We start from the raw sequence: 16,253 nt of genomic DNA, 5'->3' as shown, positions 1-16,253 counted from the left end.
CTCCGCGACCCGGCAAAGTCCGGGAGACACGAACTGGGTCTGAACAGCACAGTTTTCTGCAGGGAGAAGACCCGTCCCACCGAACTGGCTCCTGCAAAGCCCCGTGAACAGGACTGGGAACAAACACCACCATGTTTGGCAAAAAATCCCCCCTCGAATTCAACAGTGAGGGAAGCTCCTCATCAATCAGCTTCCTGTGTCCCTGCACCGCGCACAGGAAGAGCTCTGCAAGGCTGCTCTTCGGCACGTGCTCCACACTTAGAACTCAGGCCAGATCCGGACGAGTTTCCCCCAGAGGCAGCTTAGGGTTTTCTTTTAAATCCTCACCCGAGGACACGTTTACGGGTTTTTTAGAGAGAAGGAAGGGACAGAAGTCAACTGAGACAGAAACACCATCCAGCACGTGCCTGGACCCACAGCCCGGGTGCGTGGCTGACCGGGAATCAAACACGCAGCCCTGCCGTGTGGGGGCGACACTCCCAGCAGGGAGCTGCGGGCCGGGCGGAATCTCAGGGTTTCTGGTAACAGAAGGTGAAAACGCAGACTTCTCACAGCATCCCTGAGAACCCCGGATAAGGTTTTTCTTAACCATTTCCTTTCTAAACTCTGAAAATACTGTATCTTACCCTAAAAAATGACTCTCAAAGACAGATTTTTATGAATGTCATCGTATGGGCAGAAGTGTAAGTGCAGGAACACGCGCCTCTTTGGGGTCTTAGGACGCGTCACGAGGGTGGAGAGGACTCGGCTCCGGGCGCGGTAGGACACAGGGACGGACATTTTTTATCCTCAGACGCAGGAATAATTGAGTAAGTGGGGGTGCGAATTACAAAGCTATCAGATTCAACTGGATTAAGATCTAATTTCTTTGAAAATCTTCCACATGACAAAAGGAATGAGGAGAACCGGAAGGAGCCAGGAAAGTGTAGGAGCAAAGCTCTGGTGGGGGCCGGGGAGACGGAAGCCGCCGTCCAGCACCCCCCACACACACTGGAGGACAGGGGTCACTTTCTTAAGGGGCACGCATTTCTCGGAAGACATGGACAAGATTAGGAACCAAAACCTTTACCTTGGCCAGTTTTTCCCCTCTGAAGTTCAAGGTCACTGCTTCTGTGTTCCGAGGATTATGAACCTCTATGTGAACTTCATCATTATCTTCGTATTCTCGAATCAGGGCTGCTTTTAACCTGGCCATTTCATTCTGCTCTCCGTGGACTAAAATCTATAGGAAAAACATTTAAAAGAGCACAGGGAAACATGCTTAGTTCAGATTAACGATGGCCATCACCTGAACTAGTTAAACCGTAGAAGTCAGAAGTAAACTTTACTACTTGTAAGGGCCAGTAGTCAATTAAACTTGTACAGACACTGACAATCTGATTGGCTTTAAAAGATCCTCGTGTGGAACTTCTTCAAGAGTGAGCAGATATTTCTTTTCTACTCCACTGTCTGGAGTAGAAAATAGAGTAAAAAAAAAATGACTCCTCATTATTTATTTTTTTTAAAGCAGCACTAAAGAGAATTTCAGAACCAAGTGCAGTTGTTTCGGGGTGTGCACAACCGCCGTGTCTACACTGTACAGAAGAGGTCACTCCCACCCACACGCTCCAGCCAGGTGCCCTCTCGCCTGGGCTGGCTGGTGCCTGCCTGGCACCCCTACCAGGCACAGGCGTCTGGACGGCCTACGGGGAAGGGTCCTGGCTGCCTGAGCACAAAGTATGGCACTGCCACCGACTCGCTGTGTGACTTTGGGGAGGTTACTTAACATCTCTGTTTCCTCCGCCACTGAACAGTTGTTGGCTGTGGAGTGAGCAAGGTGATACACGTGAAGCACCAGCCCCCACCCAGCAGGCGGTAAGTAACAACTACCAGCTATTACGTATGATTACTAACCAACACTGGTATTTACTCTATTGTGCAGATATACTTTTGCCGACTTGGAGGAGGGTAAGCACCCAATTCGATCCGGAAATCTCAGCTGACAGCAGAGTCGGAGCGTGGACAGCGAGGGACGGGGACTGAAGAAGCAGGGTGATCCGGGGAGAAAGAACAGCACAGCTGCTCCCCCCCAGGGCTTTCGGGCTGGGGGGGGTTCGCCACCCACGCCGAGTGGGGGCACCTGTGGGCTGCGCTCTGCCTCACCTCAGCAGGCGAGGAGGCGAGTGAGGGGGGGACTCGCCCCACTGAAGAACCAACACCTGCTCGTGAAGGCCCAACACCTGCGGGAACTGGCTAGTGGGAAGGAAGAGGGAAGCAACCAGGCGGGGCGCACAAGGAGACGCACCAGGTCACCGGTCATCGGGAAAAGAAAATCAAGACCACAGTGAGACCCACTGCGTTCTTAGGAGGAAGCCTATAATTGAAAAAGGCAAGTGAGCATCGGCAGAAATATGGAGACCCGGGACCCTCGTGCACGGCTGGTGGGAACGTGAGAAGGTGTGGCTGTAAAGAAACAGTCTGGTGATTCCTCAAAAAGTTAAATGCAGGGGCGGAGGAGGGTGGGTGGAGGTAGAAGGGGGTTTAGGGGCCATAAATGGTGAAGGAAAAATAAAGAGAAAGAGAAACACATGCGCATACAGCCCTGTCCCCACACAGAGGTTAAACACAGAACCACCACTGTGATCCTGCCAGGCCGCTCGTGGGCACACACCCGGAAGAACGGAAAACGGACTCAGCCGGGCATTTCTGTGCCGGCGCCCAGGCAGCGTTGCTCACAAGAGCCAGAGGTGGAGCCAACCCGTGTCCTTCAACATGAATAAACCAAATGTGCGTGCATGTGTGCAACCACGGAGTGTTACTCGGCCATGACGAGGACTGAAGGTCGGTACCCGCTCCCACATGGGCGAGCCTTAGAAACACTGATGGCTTCTCTTGTATGAAATGGCTGCACTGATTCCAGCAAATTCTCGGAGACGCGGTAAACTGGAGGTCACTAGGAGCTGGGGAGGAGGCCTTACTGGATGCAGTTTGGGGGGGGGGTGGAGGCAGACCGTGGCGTTGGCCGCACTGCGCTGAGGACACAGTTCACACCACTAACCTGTCTGCTTAAATTTGTCACAGGACACATTTAAGAAGGAAAAAACCTAACAAGACGCCATTTCCTCTGAACCACTTCTGGATACACCCAGAAAGGGTACGGCATCTGTTTTTCTTCCAGGCGTTTCGGCTGGCGAGACCCAAGAGTGAGAGGCCCTGGGCGTCAGTCGGTGGGATGGAACCGGCAGCCGGCGCCACCGCCCAGTCTCCCCGCGGCAGACACGCGTCTGTCCGCTCCCCTCTCCTTGATAAACACGCACTGTTTCAGCTCGCCCCGTTCTCCAGGCCCCCCCAGGTGTCACTGCTACTTTCACAGCATGTGAAACTAAAGGCAGGAGCAAGTCACATCAGTGAGGAGCTCTGTGGAGTCCTTCATACTGATCTGCGTCTCTAACTCTACTGTTGCACGACTTGCCTTTCTCCCCTCTTCCCATCACTTGGCCTTCCCGACAAGCCAGGCCCTGGGCCTAGGAAGCACGTTCTCATTCGGTCCTCACAACCACCTCACCAGGTATCATCATCTGCATGTACAGATGAGGTACAGAGAGGTTAGGTAACTTCCCAGGGCCACACAGCACGGAACGGAGGGAGCTGGGACTCAACACTGCCACACCGAGAAGCCTGTTGGTTGCGAAGCTCTCAGGTTGCTGGGGAGGCAGCAGGAAAGAACGGGTGACGGGCAGCGCCACGCAGGCACAGAAATTAAAGCGCGCGGCCTGCCTGGTCCAGCAGAGACGAGAAGCTGGGTGCGCCATGTGGAGCGCTGCGCCGACAGGAGGCGGTGCCTGAGAACCAGCTGCTGCCAGTGGGCCTGCTCGCCCCGCCCACACTCACCACGTGGGGCGGCTTCAGGGCGCGGATGAACTCGCTGGTCTGCTGGTAGTCCGTGTGGGCGGAGAAGGAGATGTAGTCCACCGACATCTTCAGCGGCAGCTTCTGCCCGGACATGGTGGTGATCTCCTCGGGCTCGGACATGATGTGCTGTGACGGACGGACGGGCGGCCGTCGGGCTCCGGGAGAGAGGGCTTCCCCACCTTCCCCCGCAGCCGCGAGCGCGCGCTGCACTTCGACCCTTGGCCCCAAAACCATTCTAACGCTGCTGACTTAGTGTCAAACACTTACTCTCTTCATCAAGCATTTAATCAGAAAAGGAAGCAGAGGAACTGAAATTTCACGTATTTAGATGCTAGACGTGAAAAGTGTAATTCTTACGACTAAAAAGGCAGACTAGCGTTCTCCACTGTTCTCCTGCTCTAGGAACTTTCCAATGAAGAGGAAAAGATAGATGTATTTCTGCTATGAAAGTCTACTTTAAATACACTGCTAATATCGTCTACATGACTTAGTAAAAAAAGTAATAAAAATGATCAAAGCAGGGAATCATATTTAAAAAATGAAACAGAAATTATCGGTAAGAGGAGATAGGAGAATGCGGTCTTGGAAGTCCAGACACCGCCTCTGAATTCCTGCGGGTCAACGCCTGCATCCCTGAGAGTGAATGCCCATCGTTTTGTACCGGCAGGAAGGTGGGTGATCGGCCCAAACACTCTGACGGCTCTTCAGGAGGGTCCTGGTCAGGGAACCGGTCTTCGCACGATGAGGGCACCCACGGGTTTGTCTCCTACGGGCTCCTTTCTGTGATTTTTACTGCAACCGGATGGATGTGCCCGCCCACTGCCTGGGGGTCAGGTCAAGCCACTCAGCCTGCGCTGATTCTCTGCCTCATGCCAGTGGGAAAACTGGGGCAGATACGCCCCCCGTGCATCTGCGTCTGCAGTCGAAGGCCGGGACTGACCTTGGCAAGCGTGCCCTCCACACAGTACCCCGCGATGATGACGCCGTTCCTCTTGTCGGTGCACCAGCTCTCAAAGAGCTCTCTGGACAAACCGCTCTGCATCATGCCCGGGGAGGCCATCACCACGCTGGGACCGATGTCGTCGAAGTGGTCCATGCTCTGGGGGAGGGGCGGGGAGGGGAAAGTGCGTTACACACCAGGCTTTCACAACCTTTCCTCGTTTGTGCAGAGTAACTGAGAGCAAGGTTAAGAGTCGGTCACATGGCTGAAAGGGGCTCGACGAGACCACTGAACATGTGGCCCGTTTCCAAGTCCCCAAACGGTGCGGCCTGGGAATGAAAAGGAAATGAAGCCATGAAACGCGGGTTGTTCACGGCGACCTCCGGCCTGCGTACAGGTGGCTCTCGGGCTGCTGGGCCCTGTCAGCGCCTATGGCAGCAGGAAGGCAGGAGGGAAAGAGCCAAATGGCTCCTACCCAAAACACCCGCAAGGGCTTTCCACCCTTCTGAGTGTTTTGAGCTGGCCCAGGAATCTAACCAAAAACTTACACTGTTTCTCGGGAAAGCTCAGTGCTAATTCCCCAGCAACTGAATTAAAATACAATGCTTTATGAACAGAGCCTATTTGTAATTGGAACTTATAACATTTGGGGTATTCTTTTATTATGACCAGATTAGTTTGCATGAATCAATATATGCACTTTAATTAAAAATCAGATTTTACTGAATGCTCTAGAAAAGTAAACATGAACATTTTCACATATGAATTTACAGTGCTAATCATCAAAATATGATTAGGTCTGAGTAAGAATGAAAAATTTAGTATGTAACACAAGATATTATATTTTTATCAGGACTTTCTATTTCTGTGACAAAAAGGTCCAAGTTGCTCAGCAACAGTAAATACTGGAATGTGTGCGCACTTGGAACACGCGATGAACTCTATTTAAGCAACAAGAACGCCAGCAGCTACATTTCTGACTCCTGAGTGACACCCGCCTGAGCCAAGGGGGGGCTCTGGTGACGAGGAGCAGCCGGAGCGAAGGACAGGCAGGACTCCCACCCCGGACGTCTGCGGGCCCCCCGGGCTCCACGCTGCAGCCCCCCAGCCCCGTCGTCCTCCCCGCAGCACCCACCTTGAGGTTGCTGATGTGTTTGAACACGAAGGGGTTGTTGATGTTGATCTGTTTGCGGATTTTGTCGTTCATGGCGTTTACGTACGTCTGGTACACAGCCATGCACTTCTTGGCCAAAGACGATGCGTAGTAAATGGGGATGTCGTGCAGCTCCGGGTGGTTCTGCCAGTACTCGTCTGCAGAGGTTCCAGGGACGCAAGCACGTTCGTTACGTGGGTGAAACAGTTCAGACAGCGAGGGACACGCGTCATTTGTTTTTAAAATTCAGACGTGTATTTTAATTAAAATATGAGAAAAATTAGCCTGGTCTTATTAGCTTAACCTTGTGAGCTGAAACGTGTTTCTAAGGACTGAAGCGTGGCCTCGGCCGTGGAAACATCTACAAATGGTGCGGGAGAACCACACTTGCTGTGGGCAGACTTTGCTATTACAAAACGGGACGGCCGATGAGGCACACCAATTTTAAACACTTAACAAACACATTGCTCTGCGACTGTATTACATTTTCTAGAAAATTCTAACCAGTTTCTGATGATGAAAACAGTGGGAAATGCACCTTCAAAGGAGGATTTTTGTTCAGGGAAACCCACATTAAACCCCCAAATATTATAAGGGCAGTATGGGCAGAACGTATGGTTTCCTCCACCAGGTGCGCCTGCATTCGGGAAATGTGTTAGATGCCTAGTATGCAATTTACACTTAATACTCCTCAAAACAACATTGTGAAGATTTATCTGCATGTTATAGATCAGGACAAATAAAGTATTTTTGTGTAAGAGTTATATCAATTATATTAATTTTCTATACACTCGGGCTAAAATACCATTCGCTTTTGTCTGAAATTAAAACCTAACTGGGTGTCCCGTATTTCTCCCCATAGCCCCCGGCTGCTGGCCACAGTGTGGCTCCGCCTCCCGCACGTCTTCCACTCTTCAGCTCACAGCACGGGGAGACTCCCCACTTCAAGACTTTGTACGGACAGGCATGCGCCGCGGCTAGAAAGAAGGAACAAGTCGGGACCGAGAGCAAACCGCACTGGACTAGGGTTTAGAAAATTGAGCTTCTGCAGAGTCCTGTCTCTCTCCCAGACTCGCTTTGGATCTGAGGTCGTTCCACCTTCCTTTCCTTCCTGTTCCCGAGTAACACAGATGCTGCGTATCCTGCTCCCAGAGAGGAGCTGAGAGCAGGCGCTCAGGAAGCGAGTGCTTCTGGTTCTGCCCGTGGAGCCACAGACATTCAAGGCCTCGTCATTCATTCTTCAAGGAGAGAGTGTCCCCCCAGGAACCACATAATGTTCGAGTGTGAGGGGGTCATGAAATACGAACACACGGGGTCTGTCCAGAAGGTATACAGCCATGTAGTATAAAAAATAGAGACATTTACTGAAGAAGATACAGGAAACACTGTACACAGGACAGTGACACCTCAGTCCCCTTCAAACCAGGCACCTTGGGACCTCACACAGTTCCCCCAGTCACCATCAGCTGCCCTGTGGTAATTTCTTGAATATAATTGATGGTCTGAAATCTCTTCCCTTTGTCAAAGGTGCTTTTAGTTTTGGGAAAAGCCAGAAGTTGCAGGGTCCCAAATCTGGGCTGTGGGGGTGCTGAGTCACCTGGGTGACTGATGTTTTCCCAAAGAAATTATGCACGAGACGTGCTTCATTGAGTGAGCACGGTGTCGTGATGAGGCATCACCACTGCCCACAGCTGCGGCCTCCTGAGTCATCCAAACAGTTTCTGCAGGAGTGTTCACTCTTAACACAAAGTCTGATGCAGATTCATTGCTCTGCTTGCTCATTTTGAATGTGATGGCCACACAGGACACACACTCACTCACAAGGCATCTACCACCCCCACTGACTAGTACAGTGAAGTGGTCATTGTTCATGCACACACATTCCAGTCCACTCTCCTTGGCTGCCAGGTTACATCGATGTTACGCAAACTTTTCTTGTTATACTAACAACGGCTGGACTTCTTCTGAACAGACCTCACACAGCCAAGACTTGTGATGCCGATGGCAACTAGGAAGGTGCGCCCTTCATGTTCCCGGGTGCGGTGCACAGCAGTCACTCTTCCTCTGGGTTCTTACTGGCACCGAACGCAGAAACCGAAGCCCACAGAGGTGGCAGGCCCTACCCAAGGCCAGGCACTCCCAGGTGCGGAGACCCCGAATGAAAAGGGAAAGGCCTACCTAGAATCAAGAGCAGCTCCTGAGCCCTTCCGAGAGCGAAGACGGGGATGAGGCCTCTGCCCCCTCTGTTGACAATGTCGTGGACCGTGTTGCAGAATCTCGCTTCCCGCTCTTCGCGCTTCTCATGGATATGGGTCCCGTAGGTAGACTCCTAAACAACACATCAGAAGTGTGAGGCCAAGACAGACAATGCCAAAAAACACGGAAGTTAAATGTCAATGAGATGCAGAAGCAAAGAGAGTCATTTCTCCACTGGCATGCCATTTATTTGTACGTGTACTGTTTTAATACCAATCAGAAGAGCAAACCAGAATGAAGACCTGGCTGGTGGTCAGAAGCTCTGTGGTCAGCTGACCACCGGCATTGGCATCCCTGGGAGCTTATTGGATGCGCCAACTCTCAGGTCCCAGCCCAGAAAGACTGAATCTGAATCTGTATTTTAACAATATCACCAGATAATTCAGAAGCGCATTAATGTTTGAGTAGTGCCACTCTGAAGTACCAGATAAAATAATTTTTTTCCACAGGTTAAAGAAAACTTCCCTTAAAGTAATGTCAGCGTACATGCTGGGCGAGCCACGAGCTGAGCCAAACGGCGTCCGCTCACACGCCGCGCACGGACGGCGGAGGCACTGCTGCCAAAGGCTCGGGCAGGTGAGGGCGCTGTAGGTGGTGAGGGAAGAACAGACTGCTCTTCCTCCTGAACTAAGGATGCCTGGTCTTCTGGTACATATCACGGGCCCAAAAGACCTCTCTCCCTGTTCCTGACCTCACCGTCACCAGGACACACTTATTAATTTGCTTTTCACCTCCTCCCACCCGGCCAAAGGTTCTGTACAGTTAATTTTTTTTGTTCTCCTGGGACTCGTGGTTCAGGAGGCACAGAGGACATGTACATACAAACCAGCAGGTGCTATGGGCCAAAAGGTGGTCACTGTGGCGAAGGCCTGGGCCACGCCATTTCTGCACAACCTTTAAGATCCATGAATTTGGGGCAAGTCACCCAGACAAAAATATTTAGGAGATAGCCTAGCATCTGACTTCCGAACAGAGCTGATCCATTTAACAGCAAGAAAGTGGAGCTGCACTACAAAGATAAGTACATTTATTCTAAAGAAAGGTACCTTTATACCCAATAACGTATTGTAAAAGTGAGATCACAACATGTTTTCCCACTACAGTCTCTGTTTACATTACCCTAATTACATGCAATGCACTAATACTTACAATGATAAGAATATCAGGTTTAATGTTCGGGATTTCAGCCGCCATCAAATGTCTGTCTTCTTGTCTTGAGAAATCACCTGTATATAAAAGCTGTGGGAAAGACATGGAAAGTTAGGGTTTTGGAAGGCTTCATTTTATTCATATATTTAGTTCACAAACCTGAAAGTAAAAATAAGTAGAAAAAACAGCCCACAACCGGTAACATTTAGACGCAATGCTTGTGTCTGACTTAGTTTGGTCAGAAAGCATCCAGTGTTCGATCGGTCGGCCTAACGGCTGGAAATACTGCCTCCCAGAACCATCCACTAAGGGAGCCCGCGTATCAGTGAACTGGAGACGTGCTCTCAACAGCTCAGAGAAAAAGGGCATGATGAGGCAAAAAACTACTGAGGTACAAGGGAAAACCATCTAAAACGCAAGATAAACATCCTGGAGCCCCGGCTGGCGCAGCTCAGTGGATTGAGGGCCGGCCTGCAAACCAAAGTGTCGCCAGTTCGATTTCCAGTCAGGGCACAGGCATGGGTTGTGGGCCAGGTCCCCAGTGTGGGACATGTGAGAGGCAACCACACACTGATGTTTCTTTCCCTTTCTCCTTCCCTTCTCCTCTAAAAATAAATAAATAAAAATTGTATTTGAACAAGTTAAATGTAAATAAATAAATAAAATCTTTAAAAAATCTTGGAGGGTGTCTGTCAAGTTTCTAATGAGAATTTAGACCTGCATCTGTGCTGTTTTCTGCTTATTTTTTGTGCCCTTGGGCAAACAGCAAGAAATGATTTTGTAATATGTAGGACAACTCAGTGTGTACAAATTTCAAATACTGTATGAGCAGCTGCAAAAATTACGGATCACCCAGCAAACTTAGAAACGAAAGGCCAAGGCCACGGCCTCAGACTCTGGTTCCGTGAGCGCTGCTCCGAGCCCCCAGGTGACCCTCCCGGGCAGCCAGAGTGAAGAAGCCCTGCCGGAGCCAGCCCGGCAGCCTCCACGTCGGCGCGGGTGTACTGGGACCGCCACCAGCCGTCCCTGTCAAGGAGAGCTCATGTGTCCTTTCTGAGTCCCACTTGGCTCACGCAGGGCTTCTGTGGGACCCTGGAACGTCAGGACATGAATGGCGGATGTCGTCTCAGGGTACAGCAGATGCGGCCACACAGCGGCTGGTTCCCCTCAGCCTTTGGAGGGACCCTGAGGAGCAGCTGCCCCTCACGTGACGTGAGGGACGGTGACCCCCCGGGGCTCACTTTACTGGCTCCACCCACCCCTGCAGAAACAGCCGGCCTGGGGGCACGAACGGTGACACTTAAATGAACAAAGTGTGGACGTGATTTGCTCCTGGGTTTCGGTGCTGTGACCCTGCACCTCCAGGACACCCTGCAGCACTACGTGGCGGCCCACAGCTCCGCACCGACTCCTGGCGGAAAGGAGGCGGCCGGGCCGGATGGTACCTTCACGCCCGCGATCTCGATCATGAACATGGCAGCTCCGAGCACGTGGCCCGCATGGTAGCACCAAAACTTGATCCCGGCGACTTCCTTCACTTCGTGAAAATTGATGGTCTCGATCTTGTCCATGCTCTCCTCCAAGTCCGTCTCCGTGTACAGCATGTCGTCCGCCGATATGTTGCTAAATGTTTAAAAGGTGCCAACGAAAAGGATCACGGGCAAGGTCTTTAAAAAGTTTTGAACTCCAAGAAACTGTGAGTGACAGACACAACTATAAAACTATTTCTTCAAATTACACTGTATGGCCCTGGCCGGTGTGGCTCGGTTGGTTAGGTGTCATCTGCAAACGAAAAGGTTGCCGGTTCGATTCAGGGTCAGGGCACATGCCTGGGTTGCAGGTTCGGTCCCCTGCTGGGGTGCGTATGGAAGACAACCAAGATGTTTCTCTCTCACATCGGTATCTCTCTCCCTCTTTCCCCGTCCCCTCCCCCGTCTCTCAAGATTTCTCTACAAAGCACAGAGTGCGTTTTCTTCAGAAAAATCAGGCTAACATACTTCCAGAAAAGCACGAGAGTGGGGGGTCAAGGGGCCAGCCCGCTCGGCCTCCATCCATCCCAGCTTTGTCTCCCTGTGACCATGGGGGGTGAGTTTCCTTGCCTCTCTCCGCACAGTGCGACTTCTAACAGAACCTACACCACGAAGCCCACACGTGGGAAGAACTGCGGATGGTGTGGGCTTGTGGTGAGCGTCACTGAAGCGTTAGCTGGAGTATTTACCGCTAAGGCTACACTTCCATTCTTCTGTGTTTGCAGGTGAAAATAACAAATGGCGCCCCAGCACCCCCTGGAATATGCACACTGAACAGTAAACTTTTGAAGGCTGATAATCTGTGCTGTGGGTATCATATAAGTTTTTTGATAAAGGAGTAGGTTTTCCCCTTGCAGCGGGAAAAAACTTCCCTGGGGAACTTTCAAATAACCTACAATAAGACTTCAGTATATCTGTGTATTACTGTATAATGTATTTTGTGTTAATTAACATTTATAGAATATTGTTATACCTTGTAACTCAGCTAAATTACAGAGATTTTTAAAAATGTTAAAAATGCATAAAACTGTTAAGGTCAAGAAGGTGCTGGGCACACAATGTGCATTTCAAAGGTTTTACTGAATGACTAAGTTGACGACATCCGTGCAAATGAAAAAAAAAGAGGGTCTCATTTCAAAGAGCAAAACAGTCCATGACTCGAACCACACGAATGACACAGAATCCACCGAGGTAACTCACCTGACCTTGACGTAATCGGAAAGAAGCCATCTGTAAATGGCTTTTGTGGCGTGGGTCATAAATGTTCTTCCTTTGAAACTTGTCTTCTGCAGAAACCAGGGCAGAGCTCCGCAGTGGTCCAGGTGGAAACTTAACACAATAGAACAAGGAGACTGTCAGTGCGTAAGCCGTCACCCGTCACATCTACACGACCAAAGTGCTGCGGTAGCACGGAGGAAGTGCTCTGCAGCCCTGGCCGGGCGGTCCCATCATCCTGTCGCCAAAGCTTAGGGGCTCAGTCCCAGACCCAGGCGTGTATGGGAGACACCGATCGATGTCTCTCTCTCTCCTTTTCTCTCTAAACTCAATAAACACATCTTCGCGGAGGATTTAAAAAAACGTTCTATGTAACAACTGCACACTGAGACTTCCAGAACATCAAGGGTACGTATATGTAGAGGGAAGAAATAATGCAGCCAGTCCCAGTATGAGAAAAGGATATTCAAAGCATTTTTAAACATCAAAGTATTTTATCAATGATATTTAGAAAGGGAAGAAGAATACACCAAAACCCACTCTTGGCAGGTGAATTATAACAAGCACGTTAGTGGTATATAAAGTGAAACATCGCCGCTTCCAACTGAAGTTCCTATAGACAGCGAGCCCCAGGAGGTGCTCGGGAAAGGGCTGTCGGGGTCTCCTGTTTCACAGTGACCCACGGCACCTGCCCTCCGCCTCTGCCTCCCCCTGCAGGCAGGGCGACCACTTCTTCACAGTGACTTTCTCTGCGACGACAACACGCACTGCTGTCTTAAGACAGTCGCATGCTTAATTAAGTCTGCCACATGCTTCCTGGTAGAGAATATTCTTTTAACACCAGAATCTTAGTATCTGGTAAAGAATGGTTCTTCTAGTAAAAGTCTATGAAAAGGTGTTGTTAATAAAGGAAAAAAAAAAACTCTCCCAGTGCGGCTCAGTGGGTTGAGTGCAGGCCTGCAAACCAAAGGGTCGCTGGTTCCATTCCCAGTCAGGGCACATGCCTGGGTCGCGGGCCAGGTCCCTAGTAGGTGGCGCTCGAGAGGCAACCACGCATGGATGTTTCTTTCCTTCTCTTTCTCCCTCCCTTCCCCTCTCTCTAAAAATAAGTAAATAAAATCTTAAGAAAAATAAAGACAAAAACTTACTGACTAATTAAGAGGAGATCAATCTCAGCTGGGTCAATTAAATCGATATAAGGAAGAGCGTCCATTCCTTCCAGGCCAGGGTGGATCCCACAGTCCAGCTAAGGAGACAGACAAAGAGATCGCAACCTCCTGCATTTTATTAAAACCCATCGATAAACAGACAGTATCACAACAGATCCACCACACGCGTAATGAAGGCGGACTCCATGCACCGGCCTTTGGAATGCACTCTATGAACGACTGGAACTTCCCAAACAAAGGTAACAGAGCTCACACGCGGCTCACAAGACACACGACACAAGACGGCCTCTTTCCAGCTAGTTTGGGTGGTCACTCTGATGGTGAAGAACTCTCTCAAGAAAGTTGAGGGTGGGCATTCAAAAAGTTTATGGACTTACCACCAGATCTGATTGGGAGAAGACCGTGGCTAGCACGGGAAAGCTTCCGGGTCAGGGCAGCTGAAATGTTTTAAGGTACTGGGGACAACTTCTTAAGTGTTGGTCATTACTGAGTTGTAAGTCCCCATCAGGGCCACTTCTATGAAATTCTATTAATTTCTACAAAATTAACACCATAAATGACTGGCAGGGCGACCGTGGGTGACACGGACTGTTTTTTGGGGATGGGGACAGGTAGAGAAGTGGAGCCAGAGGGACGTGAGCCACTGACCAGCCTTCCGAAGGAGACCGCGGAGACCCTCTCTCCCGACCCCCGTCTGGCGAGGAGGTGGGTGAGAGGGCAGGCCGCCCCGCCCGAGGCTGATGTTGGTGTGGAAGCTGCCACACCAGGCTCTGTGGCCGGTGCTGCGCATGTGCCCTGGGGCCGCCGTGGGCACGGGGCTGTGAGCCCGGCTAGACCCTGCAAGGGCGGAAGAGGGTCTGCGCAGGAGCAATGGTTCTGGAGATCTGGTTGACAGTTTTCCGGGTCAGAATGTATTTCCTCAGTTGACTTCACGTTTTGTCAAATTACCAAGTAGGGTGTGCACTAGCTTTACACATTAACGGTTCATGGCTCAGATACATACACTGACTAGGGCATTTTTCTGGGAGCTACACCGGTAACCGCTGCGGCAGAACAGCCCTCCACCCACTGCAGACAGAGCCACGCCGCTAGCCAGACTACAGACAGTAATTACCATTATCTTTCTTCCTTTGAACTCCAGAATGATACATGATCTTCCGACTTCTTGCCCAGCTCCACTGTAAACATTCAAGGGAAGAAAGAAAAACAATGAAAGTGAAGCCCAACGAACTCAAACTTCTTGCAGCTCACCCTACGCCCCACCTGCTGGTAGCCTGCACTGGGGGTGGCGAGTTCCACAGTCACGACGACCGGGAAGGACAGTGAGTGTCGTGCGGGGAGCAGCGGCCTTCGGGGGTGCAGGACGCTGCCGCCGTTCAAACTGTCCAGGCAGATGGCGCGGACCCGAGAGGCCCAGAGGCCACCTTCAGCCCGAGTGCTAGGGTTCAACTGCGGTGTGCTGAAAATGTACACGGGCCATGATGCGGACCACTTAATACTACTTTTAGAATCAGCACTCAAGTATACACTTGCAAGCGCTTCAAGATTCTTACTTTTAAGAGCGTAACATGCATTTCCCAGACAGGTTAAATTGAGTAACTTCTTGTCCCTGTGGCCCCCAGTCCCTCCCCTTGCACCCTGTTATTTCAGTGTATGTGATGCCAAACACTTAATCTCCTTTCTCCTTAAACTAACAGCCTTACTTTCCAGGTATCTTACGACGCACTTCGAGCTAAACCGCACCAGCTTTCAGTCCCTCGCCCTCTCCGATGCCTTTCCCACCACGCTGGGTCACGGTTTACACACTCCTCCAACACTACCCGAGCAGCTCTGTCTGCCAAGTGCTTGCTGTGTGGCGTGCCCGGCACGTGGAAAGGCCTAACCCCCGGACCTCCCAGTGCGGCCACCCGATGGACCCGCCCCCACACTTCAGAGCAGGACATGGATAAAGTCAAACCGCATCGAAGCTCCCAGGAATCTCGGGCCTTTGACTCGGGCGCTCTGTGCAGCCTGTAAGTGTCCCCAGCGCAGCCTTCCCTTATGGGTTCCAGAGCGGCTGTTCACACTTTCTCTCAACTTCCCCACTCCCTGCCCTCCCCCTCACTCCAGGCCTGGGTTTTCTCTGCACCAAAAGCTCCTCTGTCCATTTCCTCAGCTTCACTCGCCACCCACCCTGTCTTTGTCTCCTTCCATTTCTGCCGAAAAGCAGAACAGGCCTCCCTCCCCTCTAAGGCACAGGTGGCAAACACAAGGCCCTCGGGCCAAATCTGGAAGTTCTCACTTAAGTGTTAACTGTCCAAAAATTATACCCGGCCCTTTGAAGGCAACTGTGTGGCTGGCATGGCCCTGGTGAAGATGAGTTTGACGCCCATGTGCTAAAGCTAACCTTTGCCCCCGGGTTCTCCACTTGACACCCCCTTCGTAGGGAGGGAAGGCCACCTCATTTCTCACCGTCCACTTTACCGTCCGCATTCTAACACACTGTAGCCATTCTTACCCTGAAACGAAACCCCTCAATTCCAACCGTGAGCTCCTCCTGTCTTTATTCCCAGCCCACTTCCTAGGAGCTGCACACGCCCTGCCTGCCTCCTCACCGCCGTCACTGGCTTTTAGCAGACGCTCTTCTGAAACTGTCCCTGCGAAGCAGGTCTCTGCTGCTGAGTGTACACGGCCACCTTGGGTGCTCGTCCCACTTATCCTCCTGCAGCCTGTCACCCTCCTGCTCAGCCCGCTTCCGGCACGTCCCCACTTCACGCTCTCTCAGGCCTGTGGCCCCTCCTCCTCAGACCCCTTCGCACTCAGCTGCCGCTGCTCACATGTCAACTGTTGACGCTGCAAGGTTCTCCGTGGCCTCCTCAGTCTTCAGGACTGTCACTCCCGTTTCCAACACACCGATGGTGACATCCAGGTCTATGTGAGTAGTCCAGACCCCCAAGACCTACCTGGTGCTC

The 16,253-nt window shown here is 51.3% G+C and overlaps 1 protein-coding gene across 1 annotated transcript in view; it reads right to left on the bottom strand.

Annotated features, from left to right (window-relative positions):
* Positions 1 to 16,253, bottom strand: part of CPSF3 (cleavage and polyadenylation specific factor 3) — a 29,742-nt gene that overhangs the window by 10,851 nt on the left and 2,638 nt on the right. Inside the window, exons 2-11 of the mRNA XM_037151707.2 lie at positions 14,417 to 14,480; positions 13,282 to 13,379; positions 12,119 to 12,247; positions 10,835 to 11,012; positions 9,390 to 9,479; positions 8,163 to 8,313; positions 5,967 to 6,142; positions 4,832 to 4,990; positions 3,871 to 4,017; positions 1,070 to 1,222 (exon numbers count right to left, since the gene is read on the bottom strand). Coding sequence (XP_037007602.1) covers positions 1,070 to 1,222; positions 3,871 to 4,017; positions 4,832 to 4,990; positions 5,967 to 6,142; positions 8,163 to 8,313; positions 9,390 to 9,479; positions 10,835 to 11,012; positions 12,119 to 12,247; positions 13,282 to 13,379; positions 14,417 to 14,480 — 1,345 coding nt within the window. The remainder of the gene's footprint in view (positions 1 to 1,069; positions 1,223 to 3,870; positions 4,018 to 4,831; positions 4,991 to 5,966; positions 6,143 to 8,162; positions 8,314 to 9,389; positions 9,480 to 10,834; positions 11,013 to 12,118; positions 12,248 to 13,281; positions 13,380 to 14,416; positions 14,481 to 16,253) is intronic.

This window comes from Artibeus jamaicensis, unplaced genomic scaffold (genome assembly GCF_021234435.1).
Source record: "Artibeus jamaicensis isolate MK-2021 breed Jamaican fruit bat unplaced genomic scaffold, CSHL_Jam_final contig_465, whole genome shotgun sequence".
In the NCBI taxonomy this organism is placed as follows: domain Eukaryota; kingdom Metazoa; phylum Chordata; class Mammalia; order Chiroptera; family Phyllostomidae; genus Artibeus; species Artibeus jamaicensis.
The sequence above is the reverse complement of the archived record's forward strand: the minus strand, read 5'-3'. Positions and strand labels throughout refer to the sequence as shown.